The sequence below is a fragment of the Anolis sagrei genome, chromosome 4 (assembly GCF_037176765.1).
Source record: "Anolis sagrei isolate rAnoSag1 chromosome 4, rAnoSag1.mat, whole genome shotgun sequence".
Taxonomy (NCBI): Eukaryota; Metazoa; Chordata; class Lepidosauria; order Squamata; family Dactyloidae; genus Anolis; species Anolis sagrei.
Window position 1 is genome coordinate 217,213,533 of NC_090024.1, and position 23,287 is coordinate 217,236,819.

At 42.9% G+C, this 23,287-nt stretch overlaps 2 protein-coding genes across 2 annotated transcripts in view; one reads left to right on the plus strand and one right to left on the minus strand.

Annotated features, from left to right (window-relative positions):
- RBPJL (recombination signal binding protein for immunoglobulin kappa J region like) overlaps positions 1-23,287 on the minus strand; it is a 44,290-nt gene that overhangs the window by 15,035 nt on the left and 5,968 nt on the right. The window contains exons 2-6 of the mRNA XM_067467111.1: positions 21,940-22,064; positions 21,600-21,717; positions 9,023-9,148; positions 6,870-6,940; positions 1,860-1,975 (exon numbers count right to left, since the gene is read on the minus strand). Of these exons, the coding sequence (XP_067323212.1) occupies positions 1,860-1,975; positions 6,870-6,940; positions 9,023-9,148; positions 21,600-21,717; positions 21,940-22,064 (556 nt within the window). The remainder of the gene's footprint in view (positions 1-1,859; positions 1,976-6,869; positions 6,941-9,022; positions 9,149-21,599; positions 21,718-21,939; positions 22,065-23,287) is intronic.
- The window catches only part of MATN4 (matrilin 4), a 55,846-nt gene continuing 54,062 nt past the window's right edge, over positions 21,504-23,287 (plus strand). Inside the window, exon 1 of the mRNA XM_060772204.2 lies at positions 21,504-21,685. The gene's annotated coding sequence lies outside the window, so the exon portion shown is untranslated. The remainder of the gene's footprint in view (positions 21,686-23,287) is intronic.

Below are 23,287 nucleotides of genomic sequence, written 5' to 3' on the forward strand. Positions count from 1 at the left end.
ACTAAATGTAAATTGCTTCAAAAATAGCATGTGTGGGGCAGGGCACACATAAACCAATGAACATTAAGTACTTTAATATCACGTCGAGTTAAAATGTTAAGCATATGTATTGGATTAGGCATGTGTTTCACTCTCCATTAGGAATTAATGTATTTTTTCTGGATCATATCCCAAATAACTGGAAATTTCAGAAGACAGGAAAAAGCAGCAGTTTTAGGAAGAACAAACATAAAAATACTAAATGGTAATAGAGTATATCCTGCTATACAGAAGACAAAGCCTTATTTAAAGGGACTGAAGAAGGGAGTTTCCTGTTTGAAGCCACCATTTAACTGCATGTCTATCCAGTCCAAATTATTTAAGAAACAATAACTATTAAGAAGGGAATACAAGAGTTTTGGAATTATCAATCAGTAGTTAACAGGTATATTGGCTGCTTGGTCAAGGTCAATCCTTCTGTGTTGAGATGTGTTGAGTATCTATTTGACTTCCAGTCATAAGTTTGCATATTGACAAAAACAGATTTTATACAACTGCATGCCCCCTTTCTGGTAGTGTATTTCATAGATTCATAAAGTTGGAAGAGACCACAAAGGCCATCCAGTCCAACCCCCTGCCATGGATTAAAGCACTTTTGACAGTCATTCAGTCTCTTTTTAAAAACCCCCAGAGAAGGAGACTCTATCACACTCAGAGGCAGCATATGAATAATGAATAATGTTGAATAATGTTTACTCTCTGGAAATTTTTCCTAATGTTTCGGTGGAATCTTTTTTCCTTCAATTTGAAACTTTATAATTTTATTAGATGTGGTTTTATGTGTGGTCATTGTTTTATATGCTTATGTATTGTTGTTTTGTGTACAGCCCAAAGAACCTACAACGACCCAGCACTTGAAGTGCAGGGGCAATCTGCAAAGATACACTTTTTAGTGTGTAATGGGCGAACAGTTGATGTGGGTGATGCTGGGTGCTGATGACAGATTCGCCCTGCTGCCCCACAATTTTTGCCACTGTCCTATGGATTCTGGAATGTGTCCAGAGGAGGGCGACTAAAATGATCAAGGGTCTGGAGAACAAGCCCTATGAGGAGCGGCTTAAGGAGCTGGGCATGTTTAGCCTGAAGAAGAGAAGGCTAAGAGGAGATATGATAGCCATGTATAAATATGTGAGAGGAAGCCACAGGGAGGAGGGAGCAAGCTTGTTTTCTGCTTCCCTGGAGACTAGGATGCGAAACAATGGCTTCTAACTACAAGAAAGGAGATTCCATCTGAACATGAGGAAGAACTTCCTGACTGTGAGAGCCATTCAGCAGTGGAACTCTCTGCCCCGGAGTGTGGTGGAGGCTCTTTCTTTGGAAGCTTTTAATCAGAGTCTGGATGGCCATCTGTCAGGGGTGATTTGAATGCAATATTACTGCTTCTTGGCAGGGGGTTGGACTGGATGGCCCATGAGGTCTCTTCCAACTCTTTGATTCTATGATTCTGTGATTCTCTACATTAAGGATCATGTGATGAGGTCCCTAGTCTCTTGAGCAGCAAGAAAACAAACAGGGTCCATATTAAGTATGATACCCTTTCAAAAATTTAAACATGGCTATCATGTCCCCTCTTAACCTTCCCTTTTCCAGTCTAAACATGCTCAGGTTCCTAAGCCACTCATCATAGGCTTTGCCTTCCAGACCTTTGATCATTTTGGTAGACACATGCTCAGCTATTTCCTTTTTTGGCTGATAAGCAAATAGCTACCTGGAAAGACAGATCAGAATACCTTTAGCACAGAGATCTAGCATGAGAAAATGTATCATAGTAAATACTTCCTACAAATCTGACCCCAACAGGGCCACATTAGGCAGCTTACCTTGGAGTCTGATTGTTCCTCAAAGTTTAGCTTCAGGGTCTCTACGTGGCTGCTGCCCATGCTGTCAAGTCCTATGTATCCACATATCTTGGAACCAGACTCTGTTAGATCTTTGGCTGGTGAAAGAAAAGAAATAAAGGCAACAAATTCGGAAAACATGAAACACAAGTCACTCACTCCTGGGTTGTTTTCATACTTGCACTATGTGAAAGGGGGAAAGTGTAGTAAGCTGTGGGAACATGTATGCATATTTTATTATATTTGTAGTGTTCTGTTCTTCCTTCAGAGCTGAAGGCAGGTGTACATACAGATGCTGAGCAGGCCCATATAGCATCAGCAAAAGTGTTGTTAAGGAGCTTTTTGTTTTACTTCTTTTAACATTAAGGATTTTATCACACAAGACTGGCAAACCAGAATTGCAGCAGGAGAAAGGTGTCTGCCGCCTTTGGGGAAATTAAAATAACAAGTAACGCAACTAGCATATTTTAAATAGTAATATTCCAAGCTGTGGCATAACCAAATTCCAGGTCAATTCTTTGTCCACCCCCTCCCCCCAGAATGTACAAATTTGTGCGTTAGCCAATGTGGGGGACATAATCAAGGATGAAAAATACAGCGTGCCAATTGATTGATTGATTCAAAACAAATTAATGCTGCTACAGGTGCTCCCCTTCCTTCTCTTTCTTGGTTGCTAGTTCCCCTGCACTGTATGTGCTACACAACATCCCAAAAAAAGACACCACAAGAAAGCCACCCATGAAGCTCTACTCCCATTGCCCAAATTGAATCAAAACATAGAGGAACATGTAATAAAAGAAATTTTCTCTGAGAGAGTTTTGACCTCATGGAAATGGACTTTTGCTATGCAGATTTACTGCTTTTAGATATCAATATACTAATGAGCCCTGTTAAGATCTGAAAGATCTGTATCATCTCACCCAGCCCTTTGAAAATTGGGCAAAAGGGACATTATTCACATTTTTCCAGAAACTATCAAATTTCATTCCTCTTCCACAACTGCCTAAATATGCTTTATATTTGAATCTTTAATATCACTTTATATTGCATTTGATAAAGTGGGCTTATAGCCATTAAAGCATATGCCAAAATCTTCCTTTCTGGAGATTTCAAAGCTTTTGTTACATTTTTGAATGGTAACTCTATGATTGTGAAAATTTTCAAGTTCTCTTCTTTGTGATATAATGGAAGAGAACTGAGGAAAAAAGAACAGAGCCATGCTACTTATTATCTTATATTGTGAAATTGGACTAAAGCAATTCTTCTGTCTTATGAATGTACAATAGAGGATTAGTTGATCAGACCTGATGTTCATCTATATCAGGCATGGGCAAACTTAGGCCCTCCAAGTATTTTGGACTTCAGCTCCCACAATTCCTATCAGCCTGTTTGGAATTGTGGGAGTTGAAGTCCAAAACAACTGGAGGGCCAAGGTTTGCCTATGTCTGATCTATGTAGTTTACAAATTATCTCTGTTAAGCTCAATGAAAGGTAAACTGTCCTGCATTTGCATGTTTCATATTTGTACACATCATCAACCAGATCATCTTTGTCCAAATGATGACTGATAACTCTCCAAGATTCCTAACTAAAGTTTATTTGAGGTCAGAACATTTCAGGTTTTCTCCTCATCTCAAAAGGGAGTGTGAAGTCCCCTATAACTCAGAGTATATATTCAGATCTCCAGTTTTAAATGCAATGCTACTGTTTGTATCACAATCAGCTAACTCTGGCCCTTGATGTGTCAGCGAATCTTAAGACTGTAAAACCTTTTCTTCAGTCTGGACACATTTTCTGTAGCTAGCACCACAAATTGCAGCCCAACAGCTCCAGGTAGTTTTGTGGTGTTTTTTCAGGCCACCCTTGAGGTGTGGATTACTCTGTGTGCCCACTATAGTTAATAATGTCAAGTCTCATAGGAAAGAGAGGCCAAAATAAACTTTGATCTATATACATACTTCTCTAGATTCTTTGATTCTTCTTGACCTTTTGCCAAGACTGATCAGAAAAACATGGACAGGCTTAGGCTAAGTGAAGGAAGTACAAACACTAACTGTGCATGGCTTAGATCAAGGACAACCAAAGTATGGCCTTTCAGGTGATGGTGAAATCCAGTCCCAATACCATTAACTTTGCTGGATAGGATTGATAGGTGCAGAAGTCCCTTAGTAGGCAGCTGGAAGAATTGAGAATTCAAGAGTGGACAACTTAGGCTGGATGGCAGTAAATAGGAGAATAATACTAATCTTATGACCTCATCACATTGGACCTCTTCACATGGGGTATTTTAGTCCAGTTCTGCCACTTTGTTTTGTGGCTTGGATGGGGTCTGCCATGCACCATCATAGCAGAGGATACAAGAGGCTATGATCCAGGTTAAAACCATTGCTTTCCATGGGATCCTACTGATCTGCCTCGAACCCCAGAGGATACAAGAGGCTGCTGACAGTTGGGCAATGAAACTGACAGGAAACTTTGATAGTTCCATCATACCTGTTGTTCAGTTGTAAAGTGTGATAAGAAGCTGGAGCTCTGAACATGATTGCTGGCCCATGTTCTGAGTCATCTCCTTGAAAGACATTTCAGCCTCTTTTCAACTATGGAACATGTGATGAGCTCCATGCCTTTCCATGCTTCAAAAGAATCTGAAGTGTCCTACAAGGGGGAAATTTCTCAATGTGATGAGGTTGATTGCCAGAGTTCCCTCCTTTCAGGATACTTCTGCCTCTTTTCAATGATGGAGGGCTATGCATGACTGCTAGAAGTAGTTTAACTCACCTGATTAGCTCAGTGCTTCTCCATGTTTGAATAGAGGCTGAAGTGTCCTATGACTGGGAAATTTGTGATAAGGTGGCTAATCTTTGTACCCACACTTTCCAGTTTAACTTTTACAGATTTGATTATTTGAAGATTTTATTAATATCTTTAGAATCTCTAGGTCCTCCAGAATGACTCTATGGTCAACTTCCAGGAGACATTGAGATTTCTAGAGATAACAGTTCTCTGGGAATTTTTAGAGCCTCCAAGGCAATTCTATGGTCAACTTCCAGTGGATGCTGACCACAAACTCACATTAGGAGATCTAGAGATTCCTAGAAAGATCTTCTGTAGAGGTTGACCACAGAGTTTCCCTGCAGAATGTAAAGATTTCTAAAGAGGGAGTATCTCAGGTTTAAAAAATAGGGGTTTTTTATTTGGAGTTTTCCTACTTACCCAGCAGTCCTGTGCTCCAAATATTCAAAGGACTTCCTAAACATTATTAAACTGCAGTCTTCATGGGAATCCCTAAATTAAACTAGTATTAATAATCCCCTTCTTCTATCCCTGTTTGAAGGGACAGAGGGCCCTTCCACACAGCCATATAATCCAGAATATCAAGGTGGAAAATACCACAATATCTGCTTTGAACTGGGTTATCAGAGTCCATACTGCCATATATTCCAGTTCAAAGCAGAAAATGTGGGGTTTTATTCAGCTGTGTAGAAGGGGGCTGAGAGAGGAGCTTGCCAAAGTGGAAGCATTAATGTAGCTGAAACTCTGAGGCTGAGAGTAATGATCGCCACCTCAGTACACCATGAGATATATGATAATGCAGCCGAGCAATCAAACTGTTGAGATTTGGAATGGAGCTTGGCAAAAGCACAGTGCTTTAGAATTCTCATAATGTGAGTGCAGGGTAAGTAGAAAACATTGTCTTATTACAGATGGTTAAATCAATAATAAAAGAGAATCTGTTCCTAACTTCCAGGGACATACTTCCAAGACCATGAACTCTAGAACCTGGAAGTTGCCATGCATATAAAGAGGAATCCATGAGTTTGGACCTCAAGGTTGTACAATTTCAAAGAAAGTTTTGCTTGCTTTTTTTTATTATTATTATTATTGCTGTATGGCTAGATGGATAAGGCCAGAGAATAACACATATAGCACTTAAGGTAAGCTAGCACCACCCTGATTTATAAGTAAGGGAAGAGTTACTTTGTTTCTTTCCCAATGTCTTCAATCTATTGCTGTTAAATTTTCTCAGCTTTGCAATTCTTAGAGCAGAACATATGAGTAAATCATTTGTACAGATACTGTATATGAGCAGAACCGCGAAAGCTGCATCAACAGAATAAAGAAAACAGATGTGCAAATAGATGCATATTCAGAAATACGTACTTTAGTTCAGATTATAGCAGGTGACAAAAGTGGCTTGTCGACCACTGGGGGGGGGGGGTCTCTGTGAATCCCAACTTCATTTTTGGGTCTCACAGAGCCCCCCCCCCCCCCCCCAACTATCCATGCACTGCTACACTGCATGCAAGGTGGTTTTCTGGGGTAATATCAGGAATGCTATGGAGATGTAGCTACACAATATATGTAAATCTCACATTACCAAGATCTTGGAAATATTTTTTCCATTTAGCTTGGCAAGGAAGTTTGGTGCTGATCAGCTGAGAAATATTCATGAAACTGATTCTGATATTCACTTGGATATTACATCCATGGGGTTATATGGAATATTGGAGCTGTGAAGAAATTCTAATAATGATCTTTGTTTTCTCATCCTAGAAGAAGTAAAGAACGCAATTAATGGAGACTGAAGTAAAGATAGCGGTGGCCACTTTGGATGGCATTGGTCATCACTATAGTTAAAATGTTGGGTGCTCTTCCCTGGCTCTGAAAACCTAGACTCTTGGTGTATCTACATTACAGAGTTACAGAAATCTGATACCACTTAAAATGTCATGGTTCCATCCATGGAATTCCGGGAATTGTAGTCCTGCTCTCTTCTACTAGAAATATAATGCACACATTCTAAGTGCCTTCTCAAACTACAAATCTCAGAATTGATCCATGAAAGTTTACATGGGGTTATTGTTATCGTGGTGTAGTGTAACTTCTCTTTTTGCCACTGGAGGTTGAAATGTGCTCCTCTCATTCCCTGTGGAATACATTCAGTCAGTAACATCAGTAACATCCTCCCTATGGCTTCCACCTGGATCATACCTTTAATCTCTTCCTTCTTTTCTTTCCAGCCTGGTCCAGTGAGGTAGACACAAGGTGGTGGGCAGAAAAATCTGTCAATAAAATCAAATATTTTATCAGTGGAGCAATCTCTGAGTTTTTTATTCTTCTGGAGAACTCTGGATCAAAATACATCTCTTTATTTTATGAATATCACATTTAACTTGCAAAAAAATTATTCATGTTTACCTCTTATTTCATTTACATATTTCTCAAAATGGAAAAAAACCCTATTTTATAGTCAGGAAGCTGATGCTGGAGAGCTTTTTGTCCAGTGTCAATCAGTAGTTCATCTCAACTTTGAATGTAGATGAAATGGCAATACGTCCTGTTGAAATCCTTTCTACTAGATTCTCATCATATGTAATATCTGATGATGAAATATAAATTGGTGTATCATTTTGAAAATCAGAAGCACATTTCTAAAAGCAGAAACCTTGAATTGGAGCAGACAAGCTACTACAGTATAAACAGTGACTTTGGAAAGAACATAGATTCTTGCTTCACAGATTCTTTCTTCAACTGCCACAATAGCTAGAATCTGGTTGGTGAACCCTAGCTAGAATAGACCCTTTCAATTTGTTGCTGAATGGTGAGGTAATGCATGGCTAATTCCAATTGAGTCAGTGGCTTCAGTAGGACTTCTATAGCGTGATTGGACAGTGCGATTGTGCAATCAGAGATCGGAGCTCAGAAAACTGTTTGAAGTACAACTCCCAGAATCCCTCAAATGGTCATGTTTTAGTCTCAACCACTAACTTTTCCAAGTTATGTCTCTGCTTCAGACATTGCCTGAAACAATAATAAATCAATCAATTAATCCATCCATCCAAATACCTTCCTTTTCTCTGGGCACAGACATCCTCCAAGTAGATTACAACAATACAACTATTGGAGGTTTTTTTTGGCAAAGGAGAGTAACTTGTGGTTCTCCAAATGTTACTGGGTAACAACTTTCATCTCCCAACACAGCCAATAGTGAGAGATACAGTCTGGAGAATTATATTATCCTCATTCCTGAGCTAGAAGGTGAAAATACCAATACTGCCTTATTGAAGGTGGTGGAGATTATGTAGGATGCAGAGTGTCCACTTCATAATTGCTCTTTGAACACATAGAGAACTTGTCCTTGTGACTTTCTCAACCTGGAATGTGGAAGTCCCAACAGGTTGAGAACAGAGTTTATATTCACAGCCAGATCCTTATACCAACACAAATAAACTGAGGTCCAAAAGTTTAGAAACATGTTTTCTGGTATTTTATTTGGGTTTCCACTGTCTTTAAACCCACATGAATGGTTAGAATTCATGCAGCATTGGTGCATAAAACATTAGGAATAAAACAGTCAGAATGGGTGGTTTATATGCTTGAGTCGTAGTGGTATTTTTGAGGATGTTAGTTGCAGAGCAGGGTCCATACTGATTTGTTTAAACTTTAAACCTACATATTTAGGGTAATGTTTAAACACTACTTGCAAAAACCACACAGCCATAGTGTTGAAAACACTTTGTGTCACGGAATGGTTAGCTAGAGTAGCTTCCAATCATCCCAAACCTGCAGAGGGACTGTGACGGATTGATCCTACTTCCATTCATAGAATGTCTTGGTCTAAAGATAGGACATAAAAGTGCAGTGAACCCACTCCAAGTTTTAGTTTGAATTTTAACAGAGCTAAACAAGGTGATAAAGTGAGTTTAGAGGGCACCTTGGATAGCTCCTTTCAGGTTTGAAATAATACCTGGAATAGATTCACTGTTCCATGGATAAGACATCACCATGGACATCAGCTTCTATGGGTTCAGTATCTCTTCTCCAAAATGCTTGGGACCGCAAGTGTTTTGGACTTCAGTGGTCTGACTCCTGATGAAGTATTCCCATAGATGGAAGGGTATTTATAGAACTTTAGCACGGAAACAATTTCTCTAAATTCTGACAAACTTCCCAGATCAGATGATGGTACAAGATGAGTCTGAGTAGGAAAGCTATGCATGGATATTAATAGAAAAATCAAGATTCACAATTCATTTCATGTAGGGTACACACAAACAAATACACATGCACTTGTTTATTTTCTTTTTTTGCAGAGTCTCCTGTGGCAATCTGGTATCAACAAGAAGGCCAAGATAGTTTCCTACCTTTTTTCATTGCCATATGATTTCTGAGCAACTTTTGCATGTAGTATCAGCACAGTCCAGTCAGATGGGAGCTGAAGATATCTACGTACTCCATCACGAAGGGGATCAGATGGTTCTTGATTGGATCTAAATGAGAGGCAGTAAAGTTGACATAAGTCAGAAGGGAGGGAATGCATGCGCTCTCAGACTGAAATATTGGGCATCACTTACTTCCAAGTAAGAATGTACAAGTCAATTATTAACTAATGCCATCAGCCTTACTGTGTAAATACATCTAAACTTATAGTTTAAGTGTGTTTATATATTCCACGGTGGAAATGTCAGCTTTGCTCCTGATTTATCTATCTATAAAAATAATGAGAGAAGAAGAAGAAGAAAGGAAAACAACAGAGGGGAAGTACATAGAATATAAACAAGTGCTGGGCATGTGCATCAATATAAGCTGACCATATTTCCAAAACATAAATAGACTTCAATATAATAATGTTCATGTGTAGGTCTTTGCTTTCCAGCCTTGAAAACAGAAACATTTCTTCCATCACCAGTAGCAGGGACAGGGAAGATTGGTTTGATTAGAACAATGGTGAAGGCAAAAGGTTACACTTTCCCATGCCACCATCTAACATATCTCTTCCTCATTTCCAAAACTTTTTGGAAAGCAAGAACATCTGTGCATGGGCAAACTGTGAAAATCATGATAATTTGGATCTTGAGGATGGTTTTATAGAATCATAATTGCCTGCTGCTTTGCACACAGACCCCACTATTAACTTAATCACCAAATTGTGCAAGATTGTGTGTTGCTGAAAAGCCTGCATACACTGTTCAAAGAGCAGAAAAAATTGAAAATGTACTGTGTGCACCATAAAAAAAAACAATGTTTCTGGCATTCCGCCTTCATCTCATTTGAAAACTCTTAGTTTCCAGCCTGTGGCTTATTTTTTGATATATGATTTTAAGCATTTCATTTATTATGCCAAAACAATGGGGTACATCTATTCTCAGTTAATATTTGTGGATTAAAACTTTTTGGGTTCCAACTGGTAATGATGGCTGGGGGATTCTCGGAGAAGTAACTGCCCAAATCAACTTCCCCAAGGTATTTACATCTATCCTTTCATTTCCTTTTCTTTGTTGTAATTTTCTGTCGCGCTTTCAACTTACAGAAGCTTTCTGTAAGCTTTCAACTTACAGAAACCCTATGAATGAGGGACCTTTAAGAACCCAGCCATCACATTCTACAAAACGTAATCGACTATCAAGCAAAAAGTGGGTGCTAGAATTAACATCATACAAAACCTGACTGGCACAACCTGGGGATCACAACCAGATACAGTGAAGGCATCTGCCCTTACACTTTGCTACTCTGCTGCTGAATACCCATGCTCAGTGTGCAATACATCTCAATATGTTAAAACAGTGGATGTTGCTCTTAAAGAGATATGCCACATTATCACAGGATATCTATGCCCAACATAGCTGGAGAAATTATACGGTTTAGCTGGTATTGCACCACCTGATATCTGTCAGGAAGTAGCAGCCAGTAATGAAAGGACCAAGGCACTGACATGTCTGTCCCATTCTCTGTTCGGATATCAGCCAGCATGCCAACGTCTTAAATCAAGAAATAGTTTCCTAAGATCTACAGAGATACTTGCAGTAACGCCTCAGCAAGCAAGGCTAAAACCCAGAACCTCAATCAGTGGCTGATACTGGGTGAGAAACTCATTCCTGGGCACACAGGAGACTGGGTGACTTGGAAGGCACTGAACAGACTGTGTTGTGGCACCACGAGATGCAGAGCCAACCTTAAGAAATTGAGGTATAAAGTGAAGTCCATGACATGCGAATGTGGAGGAGAGCAAACCACAGACCACTGACTAAAATGCAACCTGAGCCCTGCCACAAACACAATGGAGGACCTTCTTACAGCGACACCAGAGGCACGTGAAGTGGTCAGCTTCAGGTCAAAGGAAATTTAGTAAAATGCCAAGTTTTTTTAACTTTGTGGTCATTTTGCTTCTGACACAATAAATAAATAAATCCTACAAAAACCTGAGACTTCTTTGATTGGAAGGTGATGTTGCAATTTAAAATCTGAAATGTGATCTTTCTTTTTGATTATAAATATGATTATAACCTTTTCCAATGAGTACTATTGTCTCATGGTGTATCCAAAGTATAACAGTCTCAGTTTAGACATCTTGCTTTTTAATGAAAATTCAGGTCTGGGCCATTCATTTTGTCATTCCACTGCTACCCAACCATTTCTGGCATGTAAACATTTCCCTGAATTGTTTTGATGCTCCTTTTTAAACATGGTATCCCACAGTCCAGACTTCATGGAGACCACCCAAAGCCCGTCATCTGTTTTAAATTTACATTCAACAATATCTATGGGCAGTTGCTGAAAGAATTTTAAAAACCAGACTTAGTTTTTCTGGCACATTATATTAGCTTAGAGTTGCAGGCAATAATTCATTACTTCAGGCATTTATTATACTGAATTCACACAAAGTTTTCAATATTGTGTTATATTATTACGTTGCCATGCCTGCACTATGTCAAGTTTTCAGCATGGTGGGGGTCTTAGTGCTTTTAGCCAGGATTTGGGCATTTGTGTATCTGACACACAGGTATATAGAAAGCTGCCTGGCACGCAGGCACACATAAAATCAGGCTATCTGTTTACTTAGTTCAGGACTGTCAATATGACTGGCAGCAACTCTAGGATTTTAGTGAGGCATTTAAGTCTTCCTGAAGGCATTGTTTAAAACTGTACTTTTAAGAAAGTAGCTGGATCCAGTTTGAATACTATGACAGGAGAAAGATAGGATATTAGATCAATCGACAGATAGATTCTCACCACAATAGATAGGAGCCCCAGGTAGTGCAGTGGGTTGAACCCTTGTTCCAGCAGGACTGAAGACCAATAGATCAGAGGTTTGAATCCGGGAAAAGTGCAGATGAGCTCCCATTGTCAGTTCAAGCTCCCCATGCAAGAACATGAGAGAAGCCTCCCAGAAGGATGTTAGAACATCAAAAACATCTGGGCGTCCCCTGGGCAACGTCCTTACAGACGGCCAGTTCTTTCACACCAGAAGTGACTTGCAGTTTCTCGAGTTGCTCCTGACACACACACACACCAAACCACAACAGATGTATGCTTGTCAACTGAAATCTCAATTCTTATAGGTTTTTGCTTCTTAAGCTTCTGGACTGGCTTTTGTTCTTTTATTCTCCCTACAAGCCACTTGATGTGTTCCTTCACTGTTAAAGAATATTTCCAAACACATATCAACAGTGGTATAAAGAAGAAAAATAACCCTCTTCCTGTCTATTGAGAAGTGTGGATAACATGCTGAGAAGGTGTAGAGTTTTTAAATTATGTAAAGTTAGATTTTGATTGACACATTTCATGATTGATATTTCCACCTGAGCACAGCTTTCCTTGCCACCCTCTTCTGCACAAGCATGAACACGAAGAAGTCAAGTATAATTAAATGAAGGTATGATTGTGACCTGCCAAGGAAATTCCATGTAAGTAAACAGATATCTGAGAAAAGTAATGAAATGCTATTCAAGTTCGGTTCATGAGCTGACCGATCAAATGCTCTCAGGACAGGATGCATATGATTTGTGCCAAGTTGACTGTTTACTTTCGCAGGAATCACATGGACTGCAGCAAGTTCTGGGCCTGATTCCTTTCACATTGATGCACATGATCACTTCTATTTAGCCCAGGTGAGGTGGCTGAAGTCTAAAATCAGCCAAGACCAAGGTTGCCAAGTCTCAGGGTACTGGCTGGGCTTTCATTACTATGTCTCTGTGGGTCTCTAAGCAATGAGAAAAATCATAGGATGAGTAAAGAAGAAGAAGAAGGAAGTCTGATTTTTTTGTATGTTCCTCTCCCTTCATTCCCAGCAGACACAAGAACGCTATTGCCTTAGTGTGAAGCTGTTATATGTATGTGCATGGTGCTTATGCATCCAAACCAGGTGTAAGGGGAAGGGATGAATGACAGAGACCTTGGCGGATGTTCTTGAGTCTGTTGAGCAATTTGGAGCAAAGCAAAGAGTGTAACAGCAGTGCCATGATTTATTGTATTTCTTCTTTTACAATCTACTGTGAGTCTGGATTTTTACACTGTAATCTAAACTGTTTTAAGTCATCCTGACAGTGAGTACAACAGGGGGGTATAAGGCATGAATGGAGGGATACAGCCCTCAATAGTTACTGGTTATGATGGTAATGTGTTGCCTCCAATAGCAGAGACAGTATGTGTATGTATATATAGTTTTGGAGAGAGTAAGATAGAGAGTTAAATTCAGTGATGCATCAATGGGAGGGATGCAAAATAAAGGCATTATATCACAAGTAAGAATGGTCTTCCTCCAATAAAATCTTTCTCTTGTTTTTAAATTTCTCACATAAAAGTGAACTACAATGCCAGTTGGGCATTTACAAGAAGCTTTACCATCTCCGCGCAGTGGAGATGGTGGAGCAGTTTGATTCTTCCCACAAAGTGAGCGAATATAGTTCCGGCTGGGACTACTTTACAGGGGGTGGTGCCAGGCTCTTAGCACTGGCCCGCCCCCTTCCTCGACGAGGGAGGTCGCATTGAGGTCTGGCTCTGGGCCCTTGGGGGGAGGCGGTTCCCTTGCCTTGGCGCCCCAACCGGGTGCCATTTCCCTCCTCGGCCCTTATTTTAGCCCCTTCCTCCGTTCATCCGGAGAGGCCCTGCTCGTGATTCCGCCTGCGTCGCAGGCGTGTTTGGTGGGGACTCGAGACAGGGCCTTTTCCGTGGTGGCCCCCCGACTCTGGAAAACCCTCCCAAAAGATCTTAGACAGGCCCCTACATTGGCAGTCTTTAGAAAGAACTTGAAGACCTGGCTGTTCTGATGTGCCTTCCCAGATTAAGAATCTCCAATACCAAGTCCCAGAAGCACTTTAGTAGAACTAAGATTGCTGCACACCGCACATTGCACTTACCTTATAATCCTACATACCTCCTGCCAAATCAGCACTTTTAATCCTGTACCCATCACTCTGGCCCGGCCCAGTTTTATAGTGTCTTGATGTATTGTTTATTGCTTGTTGTTACTATTGCTTAACTGTTTTTAATTTGCTTTAGGTGTTGTATTGTTGTGTTGTGTTTTGGCCTATGTAAGCCGCATCGAGTCCTTCGGGAGATGCTAGCGGGGTACAAATAAAGTTTAATAATAATAATAATAATAATAATAATAATTCCTTGGGCGGATGCTCTCCCTACCTTCCTCCCTCGTCTCCTGCTTGCTCTTGCGGCGTGCTTGTGACGCCGCCATCTTGAGAGCGGAGCAGTGGGCCTTCACAGTTCTCCCCTGACCGGAGCTCACGGGGCCTAAGCCGGCCTAGCCTTTCTTTTGGCGCATGTGCGCACACTGCTTTATCTCGCTCCTCCATCAGTGGGTTGTCCCTTTTAGTGCCACCCTGGGCCTGCTCCGGCCAGCAGGGTGGCCTTTCCCCAGCTACCAGTGCTGGGTGTGTCTGCACCTTCATGCCGAGTTCGTGTGCTTGGCCAGCTGCTTCTGGAGTGAGTGGCTGGCTGCCTCCTGCATGGTGGCCTGGGCCTTAATTGGCTCAGAAAGTGGAGCTTCGAGGGGTAGTGCCTGTTGGGGCATCCCCTTCTGCTTTCCCACACAATGAGGGAAGCCTTTCTCTCTGCCTCCTGAGGGGTGGCTGAGCTGTTTCTACAGGGGAGGGGCTTTCCTTTCCCCCTCCTCCCTATTCCTTTCTGGTGCTTGCCCCCTTTCTTGTCACGGGGACTGTCTCTTCACTGCCTGCGTGTTGGGCTGCCCACCGGGGTTGGCAGGGTGAGCCATGAATCATAGAATCAAAGAGTTGGAAGAGACCTCATGGGCCATCCAGTCCAACCCCTGCCAAGAAGCAGGAATATTGCATTCAAATCACCCCTGACAGATGGCCATCCAGCCCCTGTTTAAAAGCTTCCAAAGAAGAAGCCTCCACCACACTCCGGGGCAGAGAGTTCCACTGCTGAACAGCTCTCACAGTCAGGAAGTTCTTCCTCATGTTCAGATGGAATCTCCTCTCTTGTAGTTTGAAGCCATTGTTCCACGTCCTAGTCTCCAAGGAAGCAGAAAACAAGTTTGCTCCCTCCTCCCTGTGGCTTCCTCTCACATATTATTATTAAACTTTATTTGTACCCCGGTAGCATCTCCCGAAGGACTCGATGCGGCTTACAAAGGCCAAGGCCTCAATACACAACATAACAATACACCTAAAGCAAATTAAAACAATTAAAGCAGTATTAAAACAACAAAACAACAAGCAATAAACAATACATTGAAACACGACAAAACTGGGCCGGGCCAGAGTAAAGGGTACAGGATTAAAAGTGCTGATGTGACAGGTGATATGTAAGGATTATAGGACAAGTGCAGTGTGCAGTGTGTGGCGATCTTAATTCTAATAAGGTGCTTCTGGGACTTGGTACTGGAGATTTCCACATATTTATACATGGCTATCATATCTCCTCTCAGCCTTCTCTTCTTCAGGCTAAACATGCCCAGCTCCTTAAGCCGCTCCTCATAGGGCTTGTTCTCCAGACCCTTGATCATTTTAGTCGCCCTCCTCTGGACACATTCCAGCTTGTCAATATCTCTCTTGAATTGTGGTGCCAAGAATTTGGTCTAACCAGAGCAGAATAGAGGGGTAGCATTACTTCCCTGGACCTAGACACTATGCTCCTATTAAACCTGTTGTGCACCAGGCGCATGTCCATTGACATGTGGACTGTGTGAACAATGGCGGGTTAGGCTGCACCTCTGGCGGCCATCTTAGCTCCCTGACCCGGCAGCCATCTTGGCCACATGGTGGGCCGCTATCTTGCTTTAGGGCTGGCTGCCATTTTGTTGACACAGACCTGGCAGCCATCTTTGCGCTCCGGACTATGTGTGTTCCCCCCCCCTCTTTTTTTACTGCCTATTTACTGCCAAGTGCAGTAGAGCACTTGATTCGGCCATTGAATATTAATATTAATGTTTCCTTCCCTTCATTTTTCACATATGTTCTCTCTCACCCTGTGGATCACACATAGTCAGAGTTTCTACACATCTATTGTGCTGGATAGCTGGGGGATCCATAACTGCTATACACACATATTGTGTATATGTTATATTTATATCCTGCTTTCTTTCAAAGAGTTTAAGCTGGCTCTTCCTCAAAATCTGCACAATAGTTGTGTATATATAGTGTCCCCGGTTATATAATGCGATAGAGTATTGAGATCCTGAGCTTGTTGACCGAAAGGCCTCAGGTTCAGATCTAGGGAGCGGTATACCTCTGACAATTAGATGGCCTACATGTTAGTTTGCTGTCAATTACTCAGGAAATATAGCAAACAGACTTTACTATAATGATTTATAACAACATTGATACAAATGAATAAGGACCGGGGCCTAGGCCCTGAATCAAACCTTACGATATTTCAATCAACTTTAAAGTTTCACTGTACTAAATACAAACGAATGGTCATTGGGATATATATATATATAATATCAACAACAATAATGACAATAACGACAAGCCCCCCCCCCCCCCCCCCGGGGCCAATAGGTATATATGGTGACTGCAGTGGCACAGCAGTTTAAAGTGCTGAGCTGAAGAGTTTGTTGACTGAATGGTTACAGGTTCAAATTCTGGGGCAGCGTGAGCTTCCGCTGTCAGCCCCAGCTTCTGCCAACCTACTAGTTCAAACATACAAACTCGAGTATTTCAATACGTACTGCTCTGGTGGTAATGTGTCAGCACTCCATGCAGTCATGCTGGCCAAATGTCCTTGGAGGTGTATATGTACAATGCTGGCTCTTCGGCTTTGAAGTAGAGATGGTCATCATACCCCAGAGTTTGACACAACTGGATTTTTAGCCCAGTTTCTGCCAACCTACTAGTCAAACATGCAAATACGATTAGATCAATAGGTACCGCTCCAGTGGTAAGGAGACAGCACTCCATGCAGTCATGCTGGCCACATGACCTTGGAGGTGTCTATGGACAACGCTGGCTCTTCAGCTTTGAAATGATGATTAGTATCATACGACCCGTGGTTGAAGTTCCTTCTTTGAAGAATTGTACACGGAGGCTAGATGGCCATACGCCCGGGATGTTTCCAGCTTCTCGACAAAGAGGTTGGACTGGAGGGCACATGGGGGTCTCTTCCAACTCTATGAGTTTATGATTATATATAACTTCATGCATGAATATTAATAAGATACAGCTAATCTTACTTAACCAATATGATAATGATAATGGGATGGTGCCCAATCCCTAGGTTAAAGGGACTGTCCCCATCCTAACCACTGTATGGCCTCAGATAATAATTGTTGCTCATCATTAAAAAAAATTAGCGTTCACCTAGACAGTGACTGATTTATTATAACTAAACATTGTTATCTTGTCAAAGGTTCCTCACTCCGACATAGAACGAAGCTGAATGGTGAATGTGTGTCACGGGGCTGACTACAGCGGCAGTTGTGAGTTATATAATTCATGTCACTGGGTGACTATGATGCGAACAACTAACATCCCTATCCTTGTTGTTTCATTTCTACAGGATTTTGCCCAGGAAAAATGTCCGGGGTTCAAAGACCAAGGGCCCAGCCTAAGAACCACCGAGCATCATCAAGAGTTTTAAGGCGTTTCTTTAAAAGATCTCCGTCCCTGGTTAACTGAGGCCCGTTGAAGGTCAAGTGTAAGGGGCTCCCAGTGGTTGGATTAAGGACCATATTGCATGCTTGACTTATCATTGATGGTAAGGTTGTAGTATTTAGGTAGTCCCGAATACTTGGGTCAGCCCGAGTCAAATCAATAGATACGGTGTCGATTTTGTTAGGATGAGTCCCTTTATCTCCATTCAAACCTTTCTTGAGATACACTGGGTGCCCCTTCCTTGTGCCCCTCTCCTTTGGACTCACCACGTGATCTCTCTTGAAATTATCTGGCTATATGTATTGACAGCAGCCATTACACTAAGCTCCAGGATAATACAAACACCAAAGTGAAAATACATTGTATTTTGAAAGCATTCAGTCCCTCTATGCCCATTGATATAAATCACCAATGGTGACTCTGGAGCCTTAGAGGCCACCACTAGCATGTTGTTGTCTCTAGCCCCTGTCTCGGGGATGAGACGCTTTTGAATTTAAAATTATTTTGGCCAGCCAGGGGTCAGCCCTGGTCGAGTGTGTCGCGCTGACCAAATAGGACAATCGTGTGTGTGAGATGACATCACAATATATATATTGTGTATAATAACTCTCCCATATGTCCTGGAAAGGGGAAAATGTTAATTTAGATTTTGCAGATCAGCCTTTATTTGAAATGGAAACCGTTAAAAAAAAAACGTTAACAATTGGCGGGCTGTGGCCATATTGTGTAGCCTTAAATCAATTTTTCGATTAGGCAGCCCCACGGATGGGACCCTTCACAAAGGGAAGGAGGATCAGGGCTCTCTCTTGCTAATATAGTGTCTCCTGGATTGAGGAGTATGCCCCAGAACAAGGGTTAAAGACTGAGAAACCACGATTCCTAGTGCCGAAGTGTCGCTATACTGAATATTTCCAACCCGTTGCTTTTGGTACCAGGGCTGGTACCCAGGGGAATGGGCCGTTTTTGATGGGCTGTGAAAAGGACAGTGAAATTGCCAGTTGGTGAAGAAGGGAATGCCTAGTAGATAGGCTTTTGATCTGATTCTTAAATTCATGTGGAAGTAAACAATATGTATTCAGCGAAACTCATGGTGCCCTTTAATCAACCTGTCAGCCTTTCAGGATGATTTAAAAGGCTGCAGATTAGAGTTTTAAAATGTATGGATCTATCTGATGTTGTGTATTTACAAGTTGTTTCTGGCTTATGATAACTCTGGCTGGATCTACACCACCCTATATCCCAGGATCTGATCCCAGATTATTTGGGAATGTAGACTAGTAGTTCCCAACCTTTTTTTGGGCCAGGACCACTTTGACCAAGGACCACTCTCTAGCATTAGTACCAAAAGGGTTATGAATGAGTATTTAGTCAACTTTAGATTTGGTTTGGTTATTTGTGGTGCTGATTCAGAAAATTGCATTGGATAGACTACATCAGGTCCAGAACATATGCCATCCAGTAGTCATCATCTGCTCACCCACAGAAAACTATATTTAATAACCTAGAGCTGATGTGGTAGAAGTAATCTTTCATGGGTAGTCAGCCTCTCCCCTCCTGACATCCCTGTTACCTTGGCACTATAAGAAGGTTTTGCGAGATCAGTTGCTCTTGTTGCCATATGGTTTCGAGGCAATGGTGACCCTGCAGACCATATTCTTGTTCTTGGGGACCACAGGTTGGGAACCACTGGTGTAGAGACTCATATAATCCAGTTCAAATCAGATAATCTGGGATCAGATCCTGGAATATGGGGCAGTGTAGATCCAGCCTCTATGAGCTGAAAACACTACACAGTGCTGGCTCTCTAAGTGTCTGTTAACACCTATACATTTCAGGACAGCTGGAAAAATATTTCAAAACACCTACTTCTAACATAAAAGTAGGCCTTTTATGATGTCATGTACTTGTGTATTCTTTTATTCAAATATTTGACTCATATCCTGCCTTTCTTCTGAGATTTTTTTCATGTTAGTAGCAACTTGAGAAACTACAAGTCACTTCTGGTGTGAGAGAATTGGCTGTCTGCAAGGACATTGCTCAGGGGATGACCGGATGTTTGATCTTTTACCATCCTTGTGGGAGTCTTCTGTCATGTCCTCGCATGGGGAGCTGGAGCTGACAGACGGGAGATCAATCTGCTCAAACTGCACTCGAACCGCTGATCTGTCGGTCAGCAGTCCTTTCGGCACAAGGGTTTAACTTAGTGTGCCACAGGGGGCTCCTTACGAAATTGGACTTGCTCTTGCACTCTTTGAGGGTGCATCTACGCCAGGCATGGGAAAACTGTGGCCCTCCCTCCAGGTGTTTTGGACTTCAGTTCCCACCATTCCTAACAGCCTCAGGCCCTTAACTTTCTGCTGAAGCAGCTGAGGTGGAAAAGGAAAGGTAAACCGCTAGGGTTTGATGCACTGGCATCAAATTGTTGCCTATTGTTAACTGCTCCGAGTCGCCCTTGGGCTGAGAGGGGCGGTATATAAATGTAGCAAATAATAAATGTTGTTGTTCATTCGTTCAGTCGTCTCCGACTCTTCGTGACCTCATGGACCAGCCCACGCCAGAGCTCCCTGTCAGCCGTCACCACCCCCAGCTCCTTCAAGGTCAGTCCAGTCACTTCAAGGATGCCATCCATCCATCTTGCCCTTGGTCGGCCCTTCTTCCTTTTGCCTTCCACTTTCCCCAGCATAATTGTCTTCTCTAGGCTTTGCTGTCTCCTCATGATGTGGCCAAAGTACTTCAACTTTGTCTCTAGTATCCTTCCCTCCAGTGAGCAGTCGGGCTTTATTTCCTGGAGGATGGACTGGTTGGATCTTAAATAATAAATAAATAAATAAATAAATAAGGGAAGGGCCTGAGGCTGTTAGGAATGGTGGGAGTTGAAGTCCAAAACACCTGGAAGGAGGGCCCAAGTTTGCCTAGGCCTGATCTACACACTGTAGAACGCCATGAATCAGTGCGATGAACTGGAGCCTTCTCTGTCAGTGCGTCCTGAAGAAGAAGCCCCACCAAACTACAACTCTCACGATTCCACAGTACTGAGCCAGAGGCAATGAAAGCGGTGTCTAACTGCATCTGCTGTACAATGGAGATGGAGCCAGAAGTGTTAGTTCTTCCAAGTTCTCTGGAAGGAAGACTTTTGGCTGGAAAGAAACCCCAGGTGGTGTCTGGAGACTGAAATCCGCTCCTTGTGCTGATTTCGGAGCATAATAATAGCATAATAACATAATAAGAGCACAATAACATAATAGAAGCTCCCGATGGTGCAGTGGGTTATATACACTTGTGCCGGCAGGACTGAAGACTGACAGATTGGAGGTTCGAATCTGGGGAGAGTGTGGATGAGCTCCCTCTGTTAGCTCCAGCTCCCCATGCGGGGACTTGAGAAAAGCCTCACAGAAGGATGGTAAAACATAAAAAAAAACATCCGGGCATCCCCTGGGCAACGTCCTTGCAGATGGCCAATTCTCTCACACCAGAAACGACTTGCAGTTTCTCAAGTAGGTACTGACATGAAAAACAACAAACAAACAACAGAGCATTGTTTCTCCCTTTGGCTGCTTGGCTCCATCGAACGCCAGAGTGAAGAGCAAGCAAGACCTTCCTTTGCTCTCCCCTTGTTCTGATGCAGCGCTTCTCGGGACACCCTTAAGTTTCCCTAGGGGAGGAGTTGGGGGGGGGGAGAGGGTGGGGAGGGGGCCCGGGAGGAGGGGGCGTGGCCTCCGAGCCCCACGCGAGTCTCACTCCCCCCCCCCCCCCCGCAGCATCCTTAAATGCGGCGCGCTCCGCTCCGGCTCCTCTGAGTCCAGGCCAGCCGCCCAAGCCTTGCCTTCGCGCCCCTCACTGACTCTCTCCCTCCTTCCTTCGCCTCCTGTACCTGCGCCAGACCCACGGCGGGGTCCTGGTCCCGTCCCTCGTGGCGTCCAGCGTCTCTCTCTCCACGCTCCCTTCCAGGCGGCCCAGGTGAGTGAGGGGCTCCGGGGAAGGACGGGCACCTGCCGGAGAAAGAAGGGAGGAAAGAAGGAAGGAAGAGAGGGCTGAGGAGGAGGACGAGGAGGAGAAGACCCCCACGGAGCGCCACAGAGGCGGCGGAGGGCTCCCACTCCCCCTTAGCATAGCTGCGGATGGGGATCATGTAGTTCCCCCCTTTTCACATATAGAGAAAGCAAGGGATGAGCGGGAGAAGGGCTAAACTTTGGGGAGAGGGATGCTGATACCTGGAACGGGAAGCCAGGGCTCTTTCCATTCCTCCCTTTTGCATCGCAAGGGCAGAAAACAGAGAGAGAGACGCTGTTGGTGAGTGGTCTTTCTGGAACGTCCATGAGATTTACTGCAGGGGGCGCTAGAGAGTGAGTGAGTGAGTGAGTGAGTGAGTGAGTGAGTGAGTGAGAGACTGGGCATTTTTTGTAAGGTGAGAAGGTGGCATTCTTGAGATTCTTCTGTCTCAAGCACCAATGTCCTAGGATACCAGGATTGAATGAAAAATAATGCCTCCACCTTTGTAACTCCTCAACAGATGGCAGTACTGATATGCGGTAGGTACTGGCTTGTTCAGTAGACTCTCCTCTACAGTTCCATTTTGGCAGGAAGCCTTAGCATTGAACAGTTGTGTTGTTAAAGTGCAAAGTATGGAACCCTGCGCAGACGGTCGGTCAATGCGACTTAACATACAGTCATTGAATTCTTGACAGAACAGAAGGTGTCACCCCAAAGGAGAGAATGCAAGCTGTTTATGGTGATTGTATTGTTGTGAGTACTGTGCATCGTTGGGTGAGTACGGTTAAAGATGTTGAGGTGACACCTTCTGCTGTCAAGAAATCAATGACTGCATGTTGCTTAAGTCGCATTGCACAGGGTTTCATACTTTGCACTTTAACAACACAACTGTTCAATGCTAAGGCTTCCCACCAAATGGAACTGTAGAGCAGAGTCTACTGAACAAGCCAGTACCTACCATATACCAGTTCTTCCATCTGTTGAGTTATGAAGGTGGAGGCATTACTTTTCATTCAACCCTCATATGTCTCAGGCATGGCCAAACTTGGGCCCTCCAAGTGTTTTGGACTCCAACTCCCATCATTCCTAACAGCCTCAGGCCCCTTCCATTCCCACCTCAACTGCTTAAGAGGGAAAAGGAAAGGGCCTGAGGTTGTTAGGAATTGTGCGAGTTGGAGTCCAAAACACCTGGAGGGCCCAAGTTTGGCTATGCCTCACACATCTACATCACAGAGTTAATGGAGTTTGACACCACTTTAACTGGCACAGCTCAATGCTATGGAACCACAGGAGCTGTAGTTTGACATGGTCTTTAGCCTTCTCTGCCAAAAAGTGCTGGTGCCCCACCAAACTACAGAGCACAGGATTCCCTGGCAGTTAAAGTGGTATTGGGCTGCAATCATTTAGTGGCTGAGTGGAAAAAGGAAGGGCTTGAGGCTGTTAGGAAGGATGGGGATTGAAGTCCAAAACACCTGAAGAGCCCAAGTTTGCCCATGCCTGCTGTAGACTTAAACTCCTTGAATGGTAGAGCTGGCAAATATTAATTCTTTTAAAGACTGCAGTTTCAAC